The following is a 14,911-nucleotide window of genomic DNA, read 5'->3' as shown; positions in this document are numbered from 1 at the left end:
GAAACATAGTAAAATAAAACAAATCTAATGTATTAAATTAAACTTTATTTATCTATACAAGACAAACGTTTAAAAAACTAATTCACAGTTACACATTAATTACCAAGCTTACGACGTGAAAAGTTTGGAAAACACTGCGACTGCTGACACTGAGCGAGAAGGAAATAACAATTAACACGCGTTCGACAAGGATGACGGTCAGGGCATGAAGTTATCTAGATCCGAATTGTCAAATGTGCACAGCGCTATCCTGTGTTGCCAGTAGTATAAACAGAATTACCCGAAAGTCTGAAATTTCTTCCGTGAATCGGAAGATATTGCTAACGAGTAATTAAAAATGACGTGTTATTGTAAAATTTAAGCTAAAATACATATAAATGAAAATTATAAAATTATAAAGAAATATTTTAACTTATTAACCATAGGTATAATGTACCCATGTAACATGTTATGTTGAAATAAAGTGGCAATGTTATTGTGACGTAGGCCCGTGTCACTCTGGGAATGGAAGACCATGTTTTATTAGACCATGAGTAATACAAAATAATACACACGTCAACAGTTAGACCAGGTTTTATCTGTACCCATAATTAACGATACGGTCCTTATATGAAATATTTTTATTGAATATTGTATCACGTCCAAGGTCATATTTTCTTTTACTGTGTTTTATAAAACGATGACTTATACTCACATTCCGTAATACTGTACCTTTATTTTCGTAATCATTGTAAATTTATAATTTTTTGTCGAAAATAACCGTAACCGATATTCGGTTATTTTTCGGGCATAACCGTAACCGAAACCGGTTATGAAGTATGGCCGGTTACCTATTGCATTCCCTAGCCGTTCCCGGATAATGGTCAGTGTTTTCTAGAGCTATAGTTATTGCAAACGCAATACTAGAGTCTGCGCAGAAAGAGAAGAGTCGTGGAATGTATGGAGCGCAATACATTCTACGACTCTTCTCCTTCCAAACATACTATCCTTATTACTAGACCCGGGCGTCTCACTGCGGACTGAAAGTCTGAAACGGCCGCAAAACGGACATTCGAAGATGATAGCGAAAAAAGCTATCCCCAGTGGTAACACTTTTTTACACGCTTTTATTTAGTTTCACCTGCCCGTTGTCTGTCTGTAATCGAATCTTGCTAGTTTTTGACCCACTTCCTTCCCGATTTCCGATGAAGCTGCAAATTTGCATGCATGCCGATGGTCCTGGGTTCGAATCCCAGTAAGGGCATTTATTTGTGTGATGAACACTAATATTTGTTCCTGAGTCATGGGTGTTTTCTATGTATATAAGTATGTATTTATCTATTTAAGTATGTATATCGTCGCCGAACACCCATAGTACAAGCTTTGCTTAGTTTGGGGCTAGGTTGATCTGTGTAAGCTGTCCCCAATATTTATTTATTTATATGTAAGTCGGGTGACAATGCAATGTTATGGTACCTACCATCGAGCTGATCAGATGATGGAGATATGAGGTAGCCATAGGAACTCTTTTGTTTTATCACAGAGATTCCCGCAGACGAGCTATCCTGCATAGAACAGACGGATTAAATTCGTTCCATTTGACAATTCCGTGGGGTTTGAAGTCGGTAAATGTTTTTACTGTGAGTAGCTTAGGTAATAGTTTTGCTGAGTGACGTCGATAAGCCCATTAAGTGCCGTTGGTGCTACCTGTCCCTTATTGTAACAAAAAAAAATGCACGTGAATATGGATTTCGTTTATTTTACATTTCCTGACTTTTGACTGTTTCTTTAAAATACCTAAGTGTACAAAAACTAGTGGCACATGCCACCTTAAAGGTGTACTTAACTTAATTGTAATAATAATTATAGTTACATGCTAGTAAAGTCTACACCAATAGTTGGTGTTCGCTAAAAACCTTTATGTATATGCTGCCAAGGTTCATGCTTTTCACGGACTTTTGGAGCAGACCCAATCATCGAACTGTCTACGCATGTGAGATAAATGTTAACTTCGCGAGTTTAACAAGTAATGAAAACAACAAAATGGGACTTGATGTTCCCCATTATGCCCGCACATGAAATATTTCTCATCGATGCCACAAAATAAACTTTCGAGTTTAGCGTCAGTCTTTAGGGTGTTTATACGTTCATTTCACTCACTCGACCGACGGTTGCAGTTCCGTCAAGATTTCAAATATATAGGTATATTAGCTCGTAACTTATTTATATAATTATGTAACGACTTAATACCAAAGTATTATGTAGTTTATCATCCCTCAAATAATTTCATTTTATTAACCATAGGTATTTGTATTCTTGACTGCAAACTTCACTTGCCATAATGCAAAATGTTGGAATTAACTCGTTAAGTATTATATGTAGTTATTGTACAATAGGAAATTAAACCGTAACGGTTACTCTTGCTTAAGTAAAATATAAAGATTACTTCATTTATATCCAATTAAATAAATCCATTGTCACTTTTAACGGTAGGTATATTTTTAGATCACGGGTGTTGCTGTTGAAGTAAATTAGCAATACGAACCTTTGAATTGGCTTTGCCACTAGCATATAATAATATAAGTGTTTCGAACAGACTTCTAAATCTGGCGGATTACGTCTCCAAGATATGATCAAGTACAATAAGTAATAAATACGTAATATTTACAAAACGAGGAGCTTAAAATATTTGTAGATGGTAAAGTTAATTTACGCTCGTCAATTTTCACTCAAGTGAAGAGTAACTAGTAACAAATATCTAGCACAAGTACTATTTTTGATATGGAAGACTCTTCAAGGATTGTTACAATGTATATCTAAATTTCGTTTATGGAAGATGATATGCCAATCGTTTTTACATATAAACGTTTTTGGAAGTAGAAGTTAATTACTGTAAATACATAGTGGTATATATTTTATAAAAATACATACAAAACAATATGGTACCTACTTATCAGGTAATATCGATGACTATATTATTTTAAGTTTTTTAATATGTTTCTCTGATATTTTAATCGTTACTTATATATGGACCGCAAAATGTCTATTGTATTTAAATTAGAGATGTAACTATTCATTTATGATTTCAGTTTTCCGTTAAGTTTCATGGCCACGAGACAAGTCTTGCTGTGTTGTGTACGTAAAATACCTACTACTACAAATACGCAAGCCTTACAAAAGAAGCAATTTTAACAACATTAGACATTTCAATTTGAGATTTTTTACAATATTAACATAGAAACAAATTACAAATATATAAGTATTTAAAGCGTATTATCTCGTTTTCATACATGTCTGAGTCAAACCCCATTACGAATAATTACATCTTAAATTAATAACAAAATTGCACATTAAATAACCTACTTAATATAATTTTGGCACTAATTATCTGTGGCACTAAAATTAACTCCTTTCTTTGTCTAGCTCGTCACTATGCTCAATAGTTTTCATTTCACTATCTCTTTCACTGTCACACGCGTTGTCCGCGGGAGGGGGTGGCGGCTCCTCGTCCTCGGAGCCGTCGTGCGAGGCGGCGGCCGCGCCCGGCTCGCGGTACTCCAGCTTGCTGGGGTCCTTCTCGTGCAACTTGCGCGCCAGCGTCTGCAGGCTGGCTAGGGAGCTCGCGCAGTCCGTCGTGTCTATGTCCGTTAAACTGACGCCCGCTCGCTCGATCTCCGTAAACGTGCCAAAAGGCAGCTTGAATAAGCACTCGAGCCGCATCACGTGCATCTTACTCCTGAGATGTTTCGCTAAATGTCCGTGTATTCTGAATGCTATGTTGCAATCTGAACACCGGAAGGGTCTAGGATTTAAAGACGTCGCCGCTCCGAATGTCGAAGTCATCGACACTTTATTGTGATGCGACCCTGATCGTTCGTGTTTCTGTAGATGTCCTCGAGTTCGAAAACTAACGGCGCATGCACTACATCTAAATGGTCTTTCCATATAATGAATATTTAGATGCAATCTCAGTTGTGAAGGTTTCGTGAAAGTTTTATTACAGAAGTCACATACTCTTCGCCCGTCCTCCATAAGCCTCCCTGGCGAATAGGACGAAGACCCTTCGAATTCTTTTCCCTTGGTTACTTTAAATGCTACACCTCCTGCTCCGATAACTACTTTTCTGGCAATAGGGTCATGATCTAAGGCTGGCAGTTTTATATCGTCAGTATTATTTATTTCGTCTCTATCTTCCAAGCTCCCTTTCGCGTTAGTAAAATCATTAACGTCTGGTTGATTCTGATTGTTGTCATCATAGCTCTTGATAAGGTTTATGCGAGCATGTTTCAGATATTCTGACACAACATGTTTAGCATTTTCTGCATTACTACTACTAGGTGTACGAGTTCTTTTCGCCTCTATAACCAAATTATTTAAGGATGTAGAATCAGTACTGACAGTAATGTTGTCTTCTTTTAGAACGTTCGGCGAATTTGTTGAACTATCGTTGTCGCCCACTATCGAGAGCTTAGGCGTGCTAATAGTAATTTGCGGTGATGGGATAGACGTATTTACGGAATTTTTAGGCGTTGTTATGTTTCTAATGTTGATATTCCCGTTGTCACTTTCGGTCAAAACATTTTTTTCTAATTCTATTTTCTTTAGTTTACTTAAGCTGCTTGTTAGCTGACTCTGCTTAATTTTAGAATCTTGGAGGGCTCTCTCCGTTAAATATGTATGAAGCATTGGTTCCCCATTCGACCAATGAGTTTGATTATGAGGAAGCTTTGCTGTATTTGACGCTAAAGATGCTAGGACACTAGATTCTCTAGCTGTAGGTATTTCGGGAATGTTAGAAGCAACTTTCACATCATTTTTACTTAGGTCCATTGGTTCATTGTCGACGTCCGTCCGTGAATCTACCGACGTGCTTCTGGAGATACTAAAATTTTCTGGACTTAATTCCGTTGTAGTGCTTTCTAGGCCAGTGGGGGTGTAGGGGTACGTGGACGGCCTGGCACTAGTGATGAGCCCGGGTGTCGCTGAAGTCGCCGGCCGACTGCCTCCCAAAGAGAGTAAACAATGAGCGGCTTCATGTTCTGGCAAACGGGACTTGCACACTTCGGTATCTGAAAATGGTAAGTAATAAACATACATTCAAAAGTTTACATTACGGCAAATTACGGATAAAAAAATTGTACGGTATACTTTATGAAACTTGTCTTTTAGCTATTCCAAAACATTTAGCTATTTTTCTCTTGGTCAAAAAAAATACCAACTCAATATTAATTTCTATTATTTTTTAAATATTAATTTATGTTTAGCATAACAAAACCAGCACAAAACCTTGCCATATCCATTAATCCAGTACATAAAATCTGTTCTTTATTTTCCTGAAACTTGCGATAGGTACTAATAAATAATATTTGATATACTCACCGCTGGATTCAGTTTCTCCCTCGTTGCCTTCGTCGCCGTCAGAATCTGAATCGTCGTCAGTTTCTCCGGAGCCCGGCGCCATCTCCCCGCCGTCCACGTCATTGCCTTCGTTGGGATTGATACCCAATTCGCAACACTTTTTGAAATGCGCTTTACTCTTCATATGCTTAGTGAGGTTTCCCTTTGTTTTGAAGCTGAAAATTGAATTGAACTTCAGTTTTTTTGGTTTTGTACCTATTTTTTATATGTGGGCAAAATTAACGCACTGATTTTATGATAAAAGATATGCTTGCGAAACCGCGTATAAAGAAAAATATGTAAGTCTCTAACAAGAAAATTACCTGAAGGCACAATGTACACAAGTGTATGGGCGCACATCAGTATGAGTTCTTATATGTTTCTTCAACATGGACGGTTTCTTGCAACGAATACCACATTCTGAGCAAACATACCGCCCTCTGCCGCGTCCGCGTACATAAGTGTATTCTTCGTTACTTTCAAATCCTCCCGCCAATTCTTTTTTGGGCGTAATAGAACTCTCGGTAATTAATAATTTATCTTCTGTTTTCTTAGAGTCTAACACCAGCGACGACTGGAAACAATATTCGTAATTTAAATGAAGTTGATCATAATAATCACAATAAAAAATTAAATACATCGATAGAATGAAATGGGATATCGCATTTCATAATATTATTTTGGTGGGTGGCGAGATACATACACCGTAGTGCCACTTTGGAGCACCTGTACCGTCCATTTACCACATTGTCCACGAGTGCCCAAAAAGAAAGGGCTACAAATATAATGACCACCAAAATATACTTTGGTATCCTAAATAAAAAAATCATGCTTACCAAAAAAAATTACTGAACACCAAAAAAATAAAGCCTAAAATTACAAAAAAACCACCGTTTTCATTACGACTGCACTTCAAATTGTATTCGAATACCAAATATATTGAATGATCACCAAAAATCATTAATGATCACCAAATCTTGAAGACCAAATTAATCGGATATTTTCACCTAAATAAACCACTATGATTACCAAAAAATGTATACATATTATCAAATAAAGTAAAATTATGCCAAAATTACTAGCCCCTCCCGCTCAACCCCCCGTACCCCGCACCGCATACCTACCTACCTAACCTAACCTACTTTTCTAGTAGCATACTGAAATGCTACTAGAAAAGTAAGTTAGGTTTGGTTTGAACTGCTATCAGTTAAGTGGGCTAGGTTAGCACTGCGACCCTTACAGAAACGAAATGCTACTAGAAAAGTTGGTTAGGTTAGATTTGAAGTGTGACCCTTACAGAAAAGAAATGCTACCAGAAAAATGGGTTAGGTTAGGTTTGAACTGCGACCCTTGCAGAAAAGAAATGCTTCTAGAAAAGTGGGTTAGGTTAGGTTTGAACTGCGACCCTTACAGAAAAGAAATGCTACTAGAAAAGTGGGTTAGGTTAGGTTTGAACTGCGAGCCTTACAGAAACGAAATGCTACTAGAAAGGTGGGTTAGGTTAGGTTTGAACAGCGACCCATACAGAAACGAAATTCTACTAGAAAAGTGGGTTAGGTTAGGTTTGAACTGCGACTCATCCAGAAACGAAATGCTACTAGAAAAGTGGGTTAGGTTAGGTTTGAACTGCAACCCATACAGGAACGAAATGCTACTAGAAAAGTGGGTTAGGTTAGGTTTGAACTGCGAAACATACAGAAACGAAATGCTAATATAAAAGTAGGTTAGGTTAGAAAAAGGTGACGAAGTGGATTAATTAATTTAATAGGATAACGATATATTAAATATTGACACATTTTTAATTAAAATGTGGTTACAATTTTGGTTACTCTTGTGGTTACTCTTTTTGGGTTTACAATGATTATTTTGGAGTCATTTGCTTTTAATAGGATAGCAAGATTTAAAAATTTGGTTATAATTTTACATTAAAATGGAGTTCTAATTTTGGTTGTCATTTACTATTTTTGGGTTTACAATTATTATTTTGGTATCATTTTATTTAATAGGATAGCAAGATGTAAAAATTTGGTTATCATTTCACATTAAAATGGGGTTTGAAATTTGGTAATCATTTACAATTTTTGGGTTAATAATGATTAGTTTGGTGTCATTTCCTTTAATAGGATAGTAAAATGTAATAAAATTGGTAATCATTTCACATTAAAATGGTGTTATAATTTTGGTGATCATTTATTATTTTAGGGTGGTAGAGTAGATTTTTTTGGTATTAAATTTTACTAAATCTGGTGATCAGTTAAATAGCAGCCAAAAGAAAGTACCTACACAGGACAGGAGATCCTCTGGACTTAAGCCTACTCTTTGACTTAAGCTTAAGCTAAACGAAAACGCAGCCCCTTGGGTAAATAATCTAGATATTAATTTGTAAAGCGACCATGAATTGTATTATTGCCATACTACTAAATAAATAAAGGGCGTTATTTCTTTATAAGAAAAAGCTTTGAAATATATTTTATCTGCAAACGAAATCTTATGATTTTATTTTAAATCAATTATTAATTATCAAACAAAATATGACCTAAAAAGTCAGTCGTTGTATCGAAAGAGTCCGTTATATTTTTCGTAAGCTAAGTACCTACATTTAAAAATATATTAGTTAATAATGATGTTTCATACCTGTTTGCTATCTTTAGTAATTTTATTCCATTGCGACGAGTGCGTTAATATGAGATCCTGTTTGAGCACAGAGCTGGCCACGTTTTGCGGTCGATGCCGTGAGTCATAAAGAGACATGGCAGACGAGGCTGACAGTCCTAGCGGGTCTGGCGTAAGCTCTGATAATAACTGTAAACAATAATGCATTTATTTTATCACAAAATAAATCTGTATCGTAAACTTGCAATGTACAGTCATTGAAATAAGTTTCATAATTACCTGCCAATTACTGTACATAGATAGGAAATGTTGATTAGGAACATAAGTCGGCTGTGGCCGGTTTATAGTGCAATAAAACACTTTTGTTGAGCATTTCAGCCCCAAATATGTATAGGCATTCCCATTGAGATATAGTTGCCCATACGCTTTAGCAGGGCGTGGAGTTTCAGGAGAAACTAATGGCATAGTGTTTGCGTTAGGAGTGATGCCATGATGTCTTTTCGGCGTAAATGTACCAGGTTTTAATGGCAGCGTTGAAGGCCTTAAAAACTTGGGTTTTCGGTCTTCTGCTATAGATTTTGTAGTTACGTTCTTCTGAAAGTATGCCGTCTCTGATCTTTCATTGTGAGCAGAAGAAACTACCATCTCCTGGGCATTAGTATTTTTCTGAACTTCGGCCGAACTTGGAATTTGATTGTTGAATATTTCTGCTTTCGTAATAAGACTTTCAAAATTAAAATTTCTAATTTCGATCTGCGATTTTATTTCACCACTTCGAGGGCTATTTAGTTTGTCAGAGTATTTTGGTTTCACTGATAAAAAGTTAGAGTTCATCATGGGAGTTTTTGGAACTCCTTCAAAGTTTCTTTTTACAGCTACGTCCTGTTTTGTTGGCATATTTTTAATATTGGTTATTATTTTCGGAGCAACGTTAGGTTCATCTACATTCCTTATATTTATTATTGGCACCGAAACGACATATTGAGACGCATCAGCATTATACTGTTTCGGTGTAACTTTGTCGGCTTCTGGGTTTAATGGTCTGCAGTTAGGACTTCTCATGCCAAGCATAGTTTCATTTTTATTAATTTCATATTTAGATGACGCAATGCCTTTGGCAGCCTGACCATTGACACATAGTAAACTGCCGTGAACATTGTCGACCGTTGACAGCTTTGAAGTTTCTAAGGGACTAAAGTAATCGTTTGCATTTTTAGAGAGTGTTGCAACATTTGTACCAGGAGTGGTTGGGCCTGGAATTCCTGGAACGTGTGGTATTAATTTTCCTCCATGCAGGATTGTCGTAGCACCGTTGGGAGATGTTGATGGGCTTAGAGGTGGTAAGGTCAAAGGATTATATGCTGTAATAGCACTAAATGGTGGGAATTGGAAATGTGTTATATCATGAATGTTTGGTAAGTTACTAGACACGTTCGTTGACACAGCTATTCTTGGGGTTTGAGGCTTTGGAGTCCCAATCATTTCTTTTGGTGTTGGAGGATTATGCACAATCGTTCCACCTGAATGTAATTCCGATCTTACTACAACGCTGCTAGCTTCCATGTCGACACACAATTTTGAAGGCGACAAATTTGGATGAATCAGTACAGGAGACAATTGGTTTTTACTTGGTTCAATGCGTAGGGTAGTTGTACTACCAGAATGATGGACTATTTTGACTTCTCCTCCAAACATTTGCAGTGAAGTTGAATTATGCCTTCCTAATTGTGATAGCTCATCCATAGTCCGTAATGTTGCAGCACTGGCTTCAATACATCTTATTTTTGATTGATTATACAAATCACTTAATCTCGGAGAAGTATTATCAGATATTCTAGTACCATACGGGTCAGAACTGCTATCCATTCTTCTTTTTGGACTGGCTACCATTGGTTTAACTTTAACATTTTCCGTTTTTTTGTTGTAGTCATATGGTACTCTTGCATCAACAAGCCTGGTATTTCCTAAAAGAGGGCCCGGTGACGGTAATGGAGCAGCGACGTCATTTGATTCAGGTTTAACAATTACCAAATTATCGGGTTTTATTTTAAGCGGGGGTGAGTTGTTAAAAACGGTCATTTTTGGGGAAGAATTAGAGGGTGTTTCTGGCAGCCGAACGTTGACTGAATTGCTTCTTACGTACACATTTTCTGGTCTGCCAGTCTTTAGTTCTTTTTGGGCATTATTGATTAGACTGTTAGAGAAGTTTCCTTTACAGTAATATAATCTATGTATTTCCAGGTTTTCAGCACTTTTGTAAACTATTTGACAAAGCGGACAAATATATAGAAGTGCCGGCCCATCGTTTATTTCTTCCGTTACCGATATAAGTCCATTTCCTTTTGTTTTTAATAGAAGATCCTTTATAATTGATCCTTCGGGATTTAAAGGGTGTTTCTGGTGGTCTGATTGAGAAAAGCTCTCTGAATGAGACCTTTTCCGAAAAACATTATCAATTTCATTAGAATGTTTCGTCAAGTTAAGTGGTGATGGCTCTGTTTTTATTTCATGCTCGTTCATAAATTGTTTACTTTCTGCTATTTGTTTAATTTTACCATATTTCTTTTGTAAAGGCGTTTCGATGACATCAACAATAGCTTCATTGTTTGATATAATTTTAGAGATATGTTCCGTAAGAAAATCGGCATTTGGTGACATTGTCTTTTTCAATTTATCTTTTTCTTCTATTTCTTGATAAGATGAAACTACTCGAAATTTGGGCTTATATATTGTTTTCAATTTACTAGTATCACCCTCTCGCATATCTACACCAGATGGAGGAGTGATTCGGTCGTTGGTCAACTCTGGAGAAGAAATTTCATAAGGTCTTGAGTTTTCAAGCCGAGTATTAGACACATCAGTTCCAGAATCAGAAACTGTAGAAGGTGGTAAAGAAGTGTCGCTTTCAGATCCGCCCGATATATCGTCATCATTAATCGTAGCAGCCACGTCAGCTCCCCGCAATCTCAAAGCGTGAGTCCGCGATCTTCTATGTTTATAAAGGTTTGATTTCGTTTTAAACGCAAACCCGCAAGGTACACAAGGGTAAGGTCTCTCGTTAGTATGCGCTCTGATATGTTTTTGAAGAACTGAAGGCTTGGCACAAGATAATTTACAGTATGGGCATACATATCGCCCACCTGTTCCTCCACTCTGAACATCTCTAAAATCATTTTCAAGGTTCTCAGTCTTGTTTGAAAATTCATCATTGCAACTGGTCTTACCAGATACTTGATCAAAATTATTTACATCACATAACCTACTATTTTTTTCATCACTAATATTAATTTGTACATCTTTAGAGTTCTGATTATTTTGCGATCCTTTTATCTTCTCTATTTCGGGATGAGCTGCTTGAATGCTCCCATTAGTAATATAACTATTACGAGCCGTCTCTTCTACGACGATATCTTTATGTCTAGGGTCCCCGACCATTGCATTGTTAACAGGAAACACTGCAATGGTCGATGCCATTTTCTTAAATTTCTTATGGAGATAACTGTGGTCATTGTTGTTGGTAAAGTTATTATCCAAACGTTTTTCTTGAGTGAGAGGCATCGTACCCGCGAACCTTGTACCTGAAAATATGAGAAAAATACTTAAATTAATACCTGTGTTGACTGATAATATGTAACCATACTAATACAAAACTTTAATATTAAAATAATACTGTTTAATTCAGTTAAATTCACCATGTAAAAACTAAAAACATTCCTGAAAAGTAAACATTCATACTAATTATGTATAGAATCGTCAACACAACAGAGTGTTGCGGTGAACGAGTTGACGCAACGCGCATGTGCCGGGCTATTTCTATTGGTGTGCGGCGTGACATCATCGTGACGTAGACACATCTTATGCTAACGGATGAGGATATCCCCGCCGAACATTGCTAGCGACTTTCTGCTATTCGTCTTTATCTTTTTAAATCGTGTCATTAACGAAACAAAACGCAGTCGCAGTTATTCGCTTCATTAGAAATTTAAAATTTGACGGTGACTTATATCGGCCGTAAATTATCTATTTCAAGGTTAAACATGGACGTCGTACACTTCTGTTTAGGAACAGGCGACTGAAAATACTAATCACAAAAAAATGTTTAAGTTTACGACATCGTGACTCAACCTTAGCTATTGCAAATATGACGAGACCTCTGTAAGGTAGGTACGCAACTTTTAAATTAAGATGAAAAGTCTAGGTAGATTAACTTTGCGAATATATTATTTATTCATAACTCAATTATAGTATTTATTCATAACTCAAGAACATGAAGTAATGCAGAAGGAACGGTGGCAACCGACCTCGCATTGCTCTCACACCTCACCGAGTCAAGTCGTTTGTGGACTGCGTTTGTGCGTTCTCAGAAGGCATTACAATTTCTGAGAACCGGAGACAAGCAAGCCGCTCCACTCGTTTAAGTTAAGAACGAGCTAGCGAATAAATGTTATGGAGCCTACGCACTAACACACACAAGCGCTTGAACCGGAGTTTCTCAGTACTGTTTGATACAGTACATTTCGCGATAACTAGTTATAAGTAGGTACCTGGTACCTAATATATACCGAGGTGATGTTTTTGTTGTTTTTTTTTTACATTTAATGTAAAAAAATGTATATTATGTTTTACAATGCATACTAAAGGTCTCCCAATATGATTTTATATTTATTTAAGTATCTACTAACTAGCCACGAACTCAGTTAAATGTTGTTTATGAGTGGTCCACCTGTATCGTAGGTAACGTAAACGCAACAATGCAATGCAACATGTCGTAGCGAATGTACATTGAGAGTAGAGAGTCAAGCGAAGGCAGAGGCAGTTGGGCCCGATGGGGCGCGGATGGCGGCTCAGCACACTAGTGTCGTAATGAGACAAAGGAATCCCGGCGATCGGCTGCCGCCCGCCGGCCTGGCGCCACGCCAGGCGGCCCTGGCGACGCTTGTGTCGGCCGTCAGCCTGCATTGCCCCTACCTATCCAATTCCAATCCGCAAGAAGGTACGCCTTACCAGCTAGTAAACCCGTTTTACATGACGATTCGTATTTGTTTAAATGAGATTTTAATCATTGAAAGTTAGCGATTAGTATTTTTTACGTAAGTAATTTAACTGTGTCAATTAAATTTATCGTTATGGAATTAGTCGAGCTGAGCGTTTTTTATTGTTATTTCATAAACGTAGATTAACCTCAACGTACATAATTAATTTGTTGTAGCTTTTGGGAGTTCGTTATCAATTTATAGACACGGCAATTGATTGCCCATGTTGTTTATTTTTACATTTGGCTGTACTTAATACTTTACCTAATATTTACCTGATAGAACTACTAGCCCAGTCCGATACGAGATACATAATCAACATTCTATCTTACTCATCATGTTAGATCTATTAAATGCCGAGGCTTGCCAGTAGGTAGTAATAAAAGCCACTACTCCACAATGATGTGACTTGTTGCTCACTGTTAGTGTTCATACTGTTGTTATTATGTTTACATACCTAGTATACATGCGTCATCGCGATCACTCTCTAGTTATCAACCTGCCTTAAGTATTATTTTTAATTTAACCCGACTGTCTCATTGATTGGGACCATTTTCTTTTCAATCTTGTTTTGCTACCTTTTCGCGCGTCCATGTGTTTGAAAGGGATGACACGACACAATACGCGTTTCATTGTCTTTCAAGCACGTTGAAAACTAAAGCAATACGGTAAGATAACTCCCAAATCGTGGTAATATAAATAGGCGTGAATGTTATTATAAGTCATATTTGAAATGAGAAATAAATGCATTACCTACAAACTTTTCAATTTGACCTTGCCAAATATTTCAGTTGAAAATATAGTTCCAAAACAACTGATTACTATGATTATATGTACGTCATTTTATAGAACTCATTCAATTACCTACACTACAATGCCGTAATTCATTTATTTTACAATGAACATGCTGAGGTCATACAATGCTGATAATAATATGTAAGTACATACATAATATAATATGTAATGTATCGTAGGTATACAACATCACACGGTTCTGCGATAGACGGATTACTCTAAAAGGCACTTACCGCGGAATAGTCAATTAGTCCACCATCATACGTCTGCTGTTCTGATATCATTTGTTTACGCCTCCAGAACAAATGTCAACAAGTCCGATAGGCTGCATTTCACCCGCGCACAAGTGAATCATCGTTAATAACTGCGCGACGGTCCACGCCACGCTCACACACACATACACCTGTGATAACACACTCGCTTCACTCGTTCCTCGAAACGTACACCACTTTCTTTTTTGCGAATATATATCGTCGTGCGAGTAATTATAAAATTTGTCTACAAATCGTAATTTGCAGTCTGCTGATCGTAGTTCAGGCCCGAGCAACACACCGCTCTAACGCGGGCGCGGATGACTGACTGTTCGGGCAACCCAACTGTTTGTCGTTCGTTTCGTCGTCGTGCTCGCACCGCCCCCCCTTCGCCCGCGACCGCCCCGCGCACCGAACGGACTTGCCTGCGCTCGCTCTGGGAGTAGTGATTCATGTCGCGTTTATCTATCTCTCTCCTTCAACATAACCGGATCGGTCGTTCTTCGTAATCTATTTATACATACGTATCTATACTTTGTAAACTACGCTATAACATTGCGTTGCGACTTGCGATTACAGTAGCAGTAACTCCAATAAAATTACCATGAAGCCGTTTCGAGAGAGAGCATAGCGCGAATAGGTATAGTTTTAATCATTAAATATGTATTAAAGCGTAGAATGTACATACCTATTGTTATTGTTACTTTATAATGAATGCTAATAAACTAACTGGGCAAATTATACGAGCAACAATTAAATGACGTACACTTTATTGACACGTGGTAAGATCGAATAACATGTGAGGGTTAGTGTTCGGCCTGGATTGTAATACCTAATGTTGAT

At 37.3% G+C, this 14,911-nt stretch overlaps 1 protein-coding gene across 2 annotated transcripts; it reads right to left on the bottom strand.

Moving 5' to 3' along the window:
- Positions 1–1,720: 1,720 nt before the first annotated feature.
- LOC134789808 (uncharacterized) lies at positions 1,721–14,438 on the bottom strand. 2 transcript variants are annotated; one of them, XM_063760457.1, is made up of 6 exons: positions 14,051–14,438; positions 8,269–11,567; positions 8,011–8,178; positions 5,700–5,950; positions 5,359–5,552; positions 1,721–5,048 (listed from the first exon to the last, which is right to left on the bottom strand). In XM_063760457.1, the coding sequence occupies exons 2-6, from the start codon at positions 11,545–11,547 to the stop codon at positions 3,382–3,384; spliced, it is 5,559 nt and encodes a 1,852-aa protein (XP_063616527.1). In that variant the 5' UTR covers positions 11,548–11,567; positions 14,051–14,438; the 3' UTR covers positions 1,721–3,381. The 2 variants fall into 2 exon arrangements, with proteins under 2 accessions (XP_063616527.1, XP_063616528.1); XM_063760458.1 differs by having other exon boundaries at positions 5,811–5,950.
- Between the last annotated feature and the right edge of the window lie 473 nt (positions 14,439–14,911).

The sequence above is a fragment of the Cydia splendana genome, chromosome 4 (assembly GCF_910591565.1).
Source record: "Cydia splendana chromosome 4, ilCydSple1.2, whole genome shotgun sequence".
NCBI lineage: Eukaryota > Metazoa > Arthropoda > Insecta > Lepidoptera > Tortricidae > Cydia > Cydia splendana.
This window is presented reverse-complemented; position numbering and strand designations above follow the sequence as displayed.

Bases quoted from the DNA above. Each gene is read 5' to 3' on its own strand.
- LOC134789808 (XM_063760457.1), bottom strand. From the start codon at position 11,547: ATGCCTCTCACTCAAGAAAAACGTTTGGATAATAACTTTACCAACAAC. The intron at 8,179-8,268 runs GTAATTATGAAA...TATTGTTTACAG, and splicing joins CTATGTACAGTAATTGGCAG to TTATTATCAGAGCTTACGCC. The intron at 5,049-5,358 runs GTGAGTATATCA...TACCATTTTCAG, and splicing joins GGGAGAAACTGAATCCAGCG to ATACCGAAGTGTGCAAGTCC.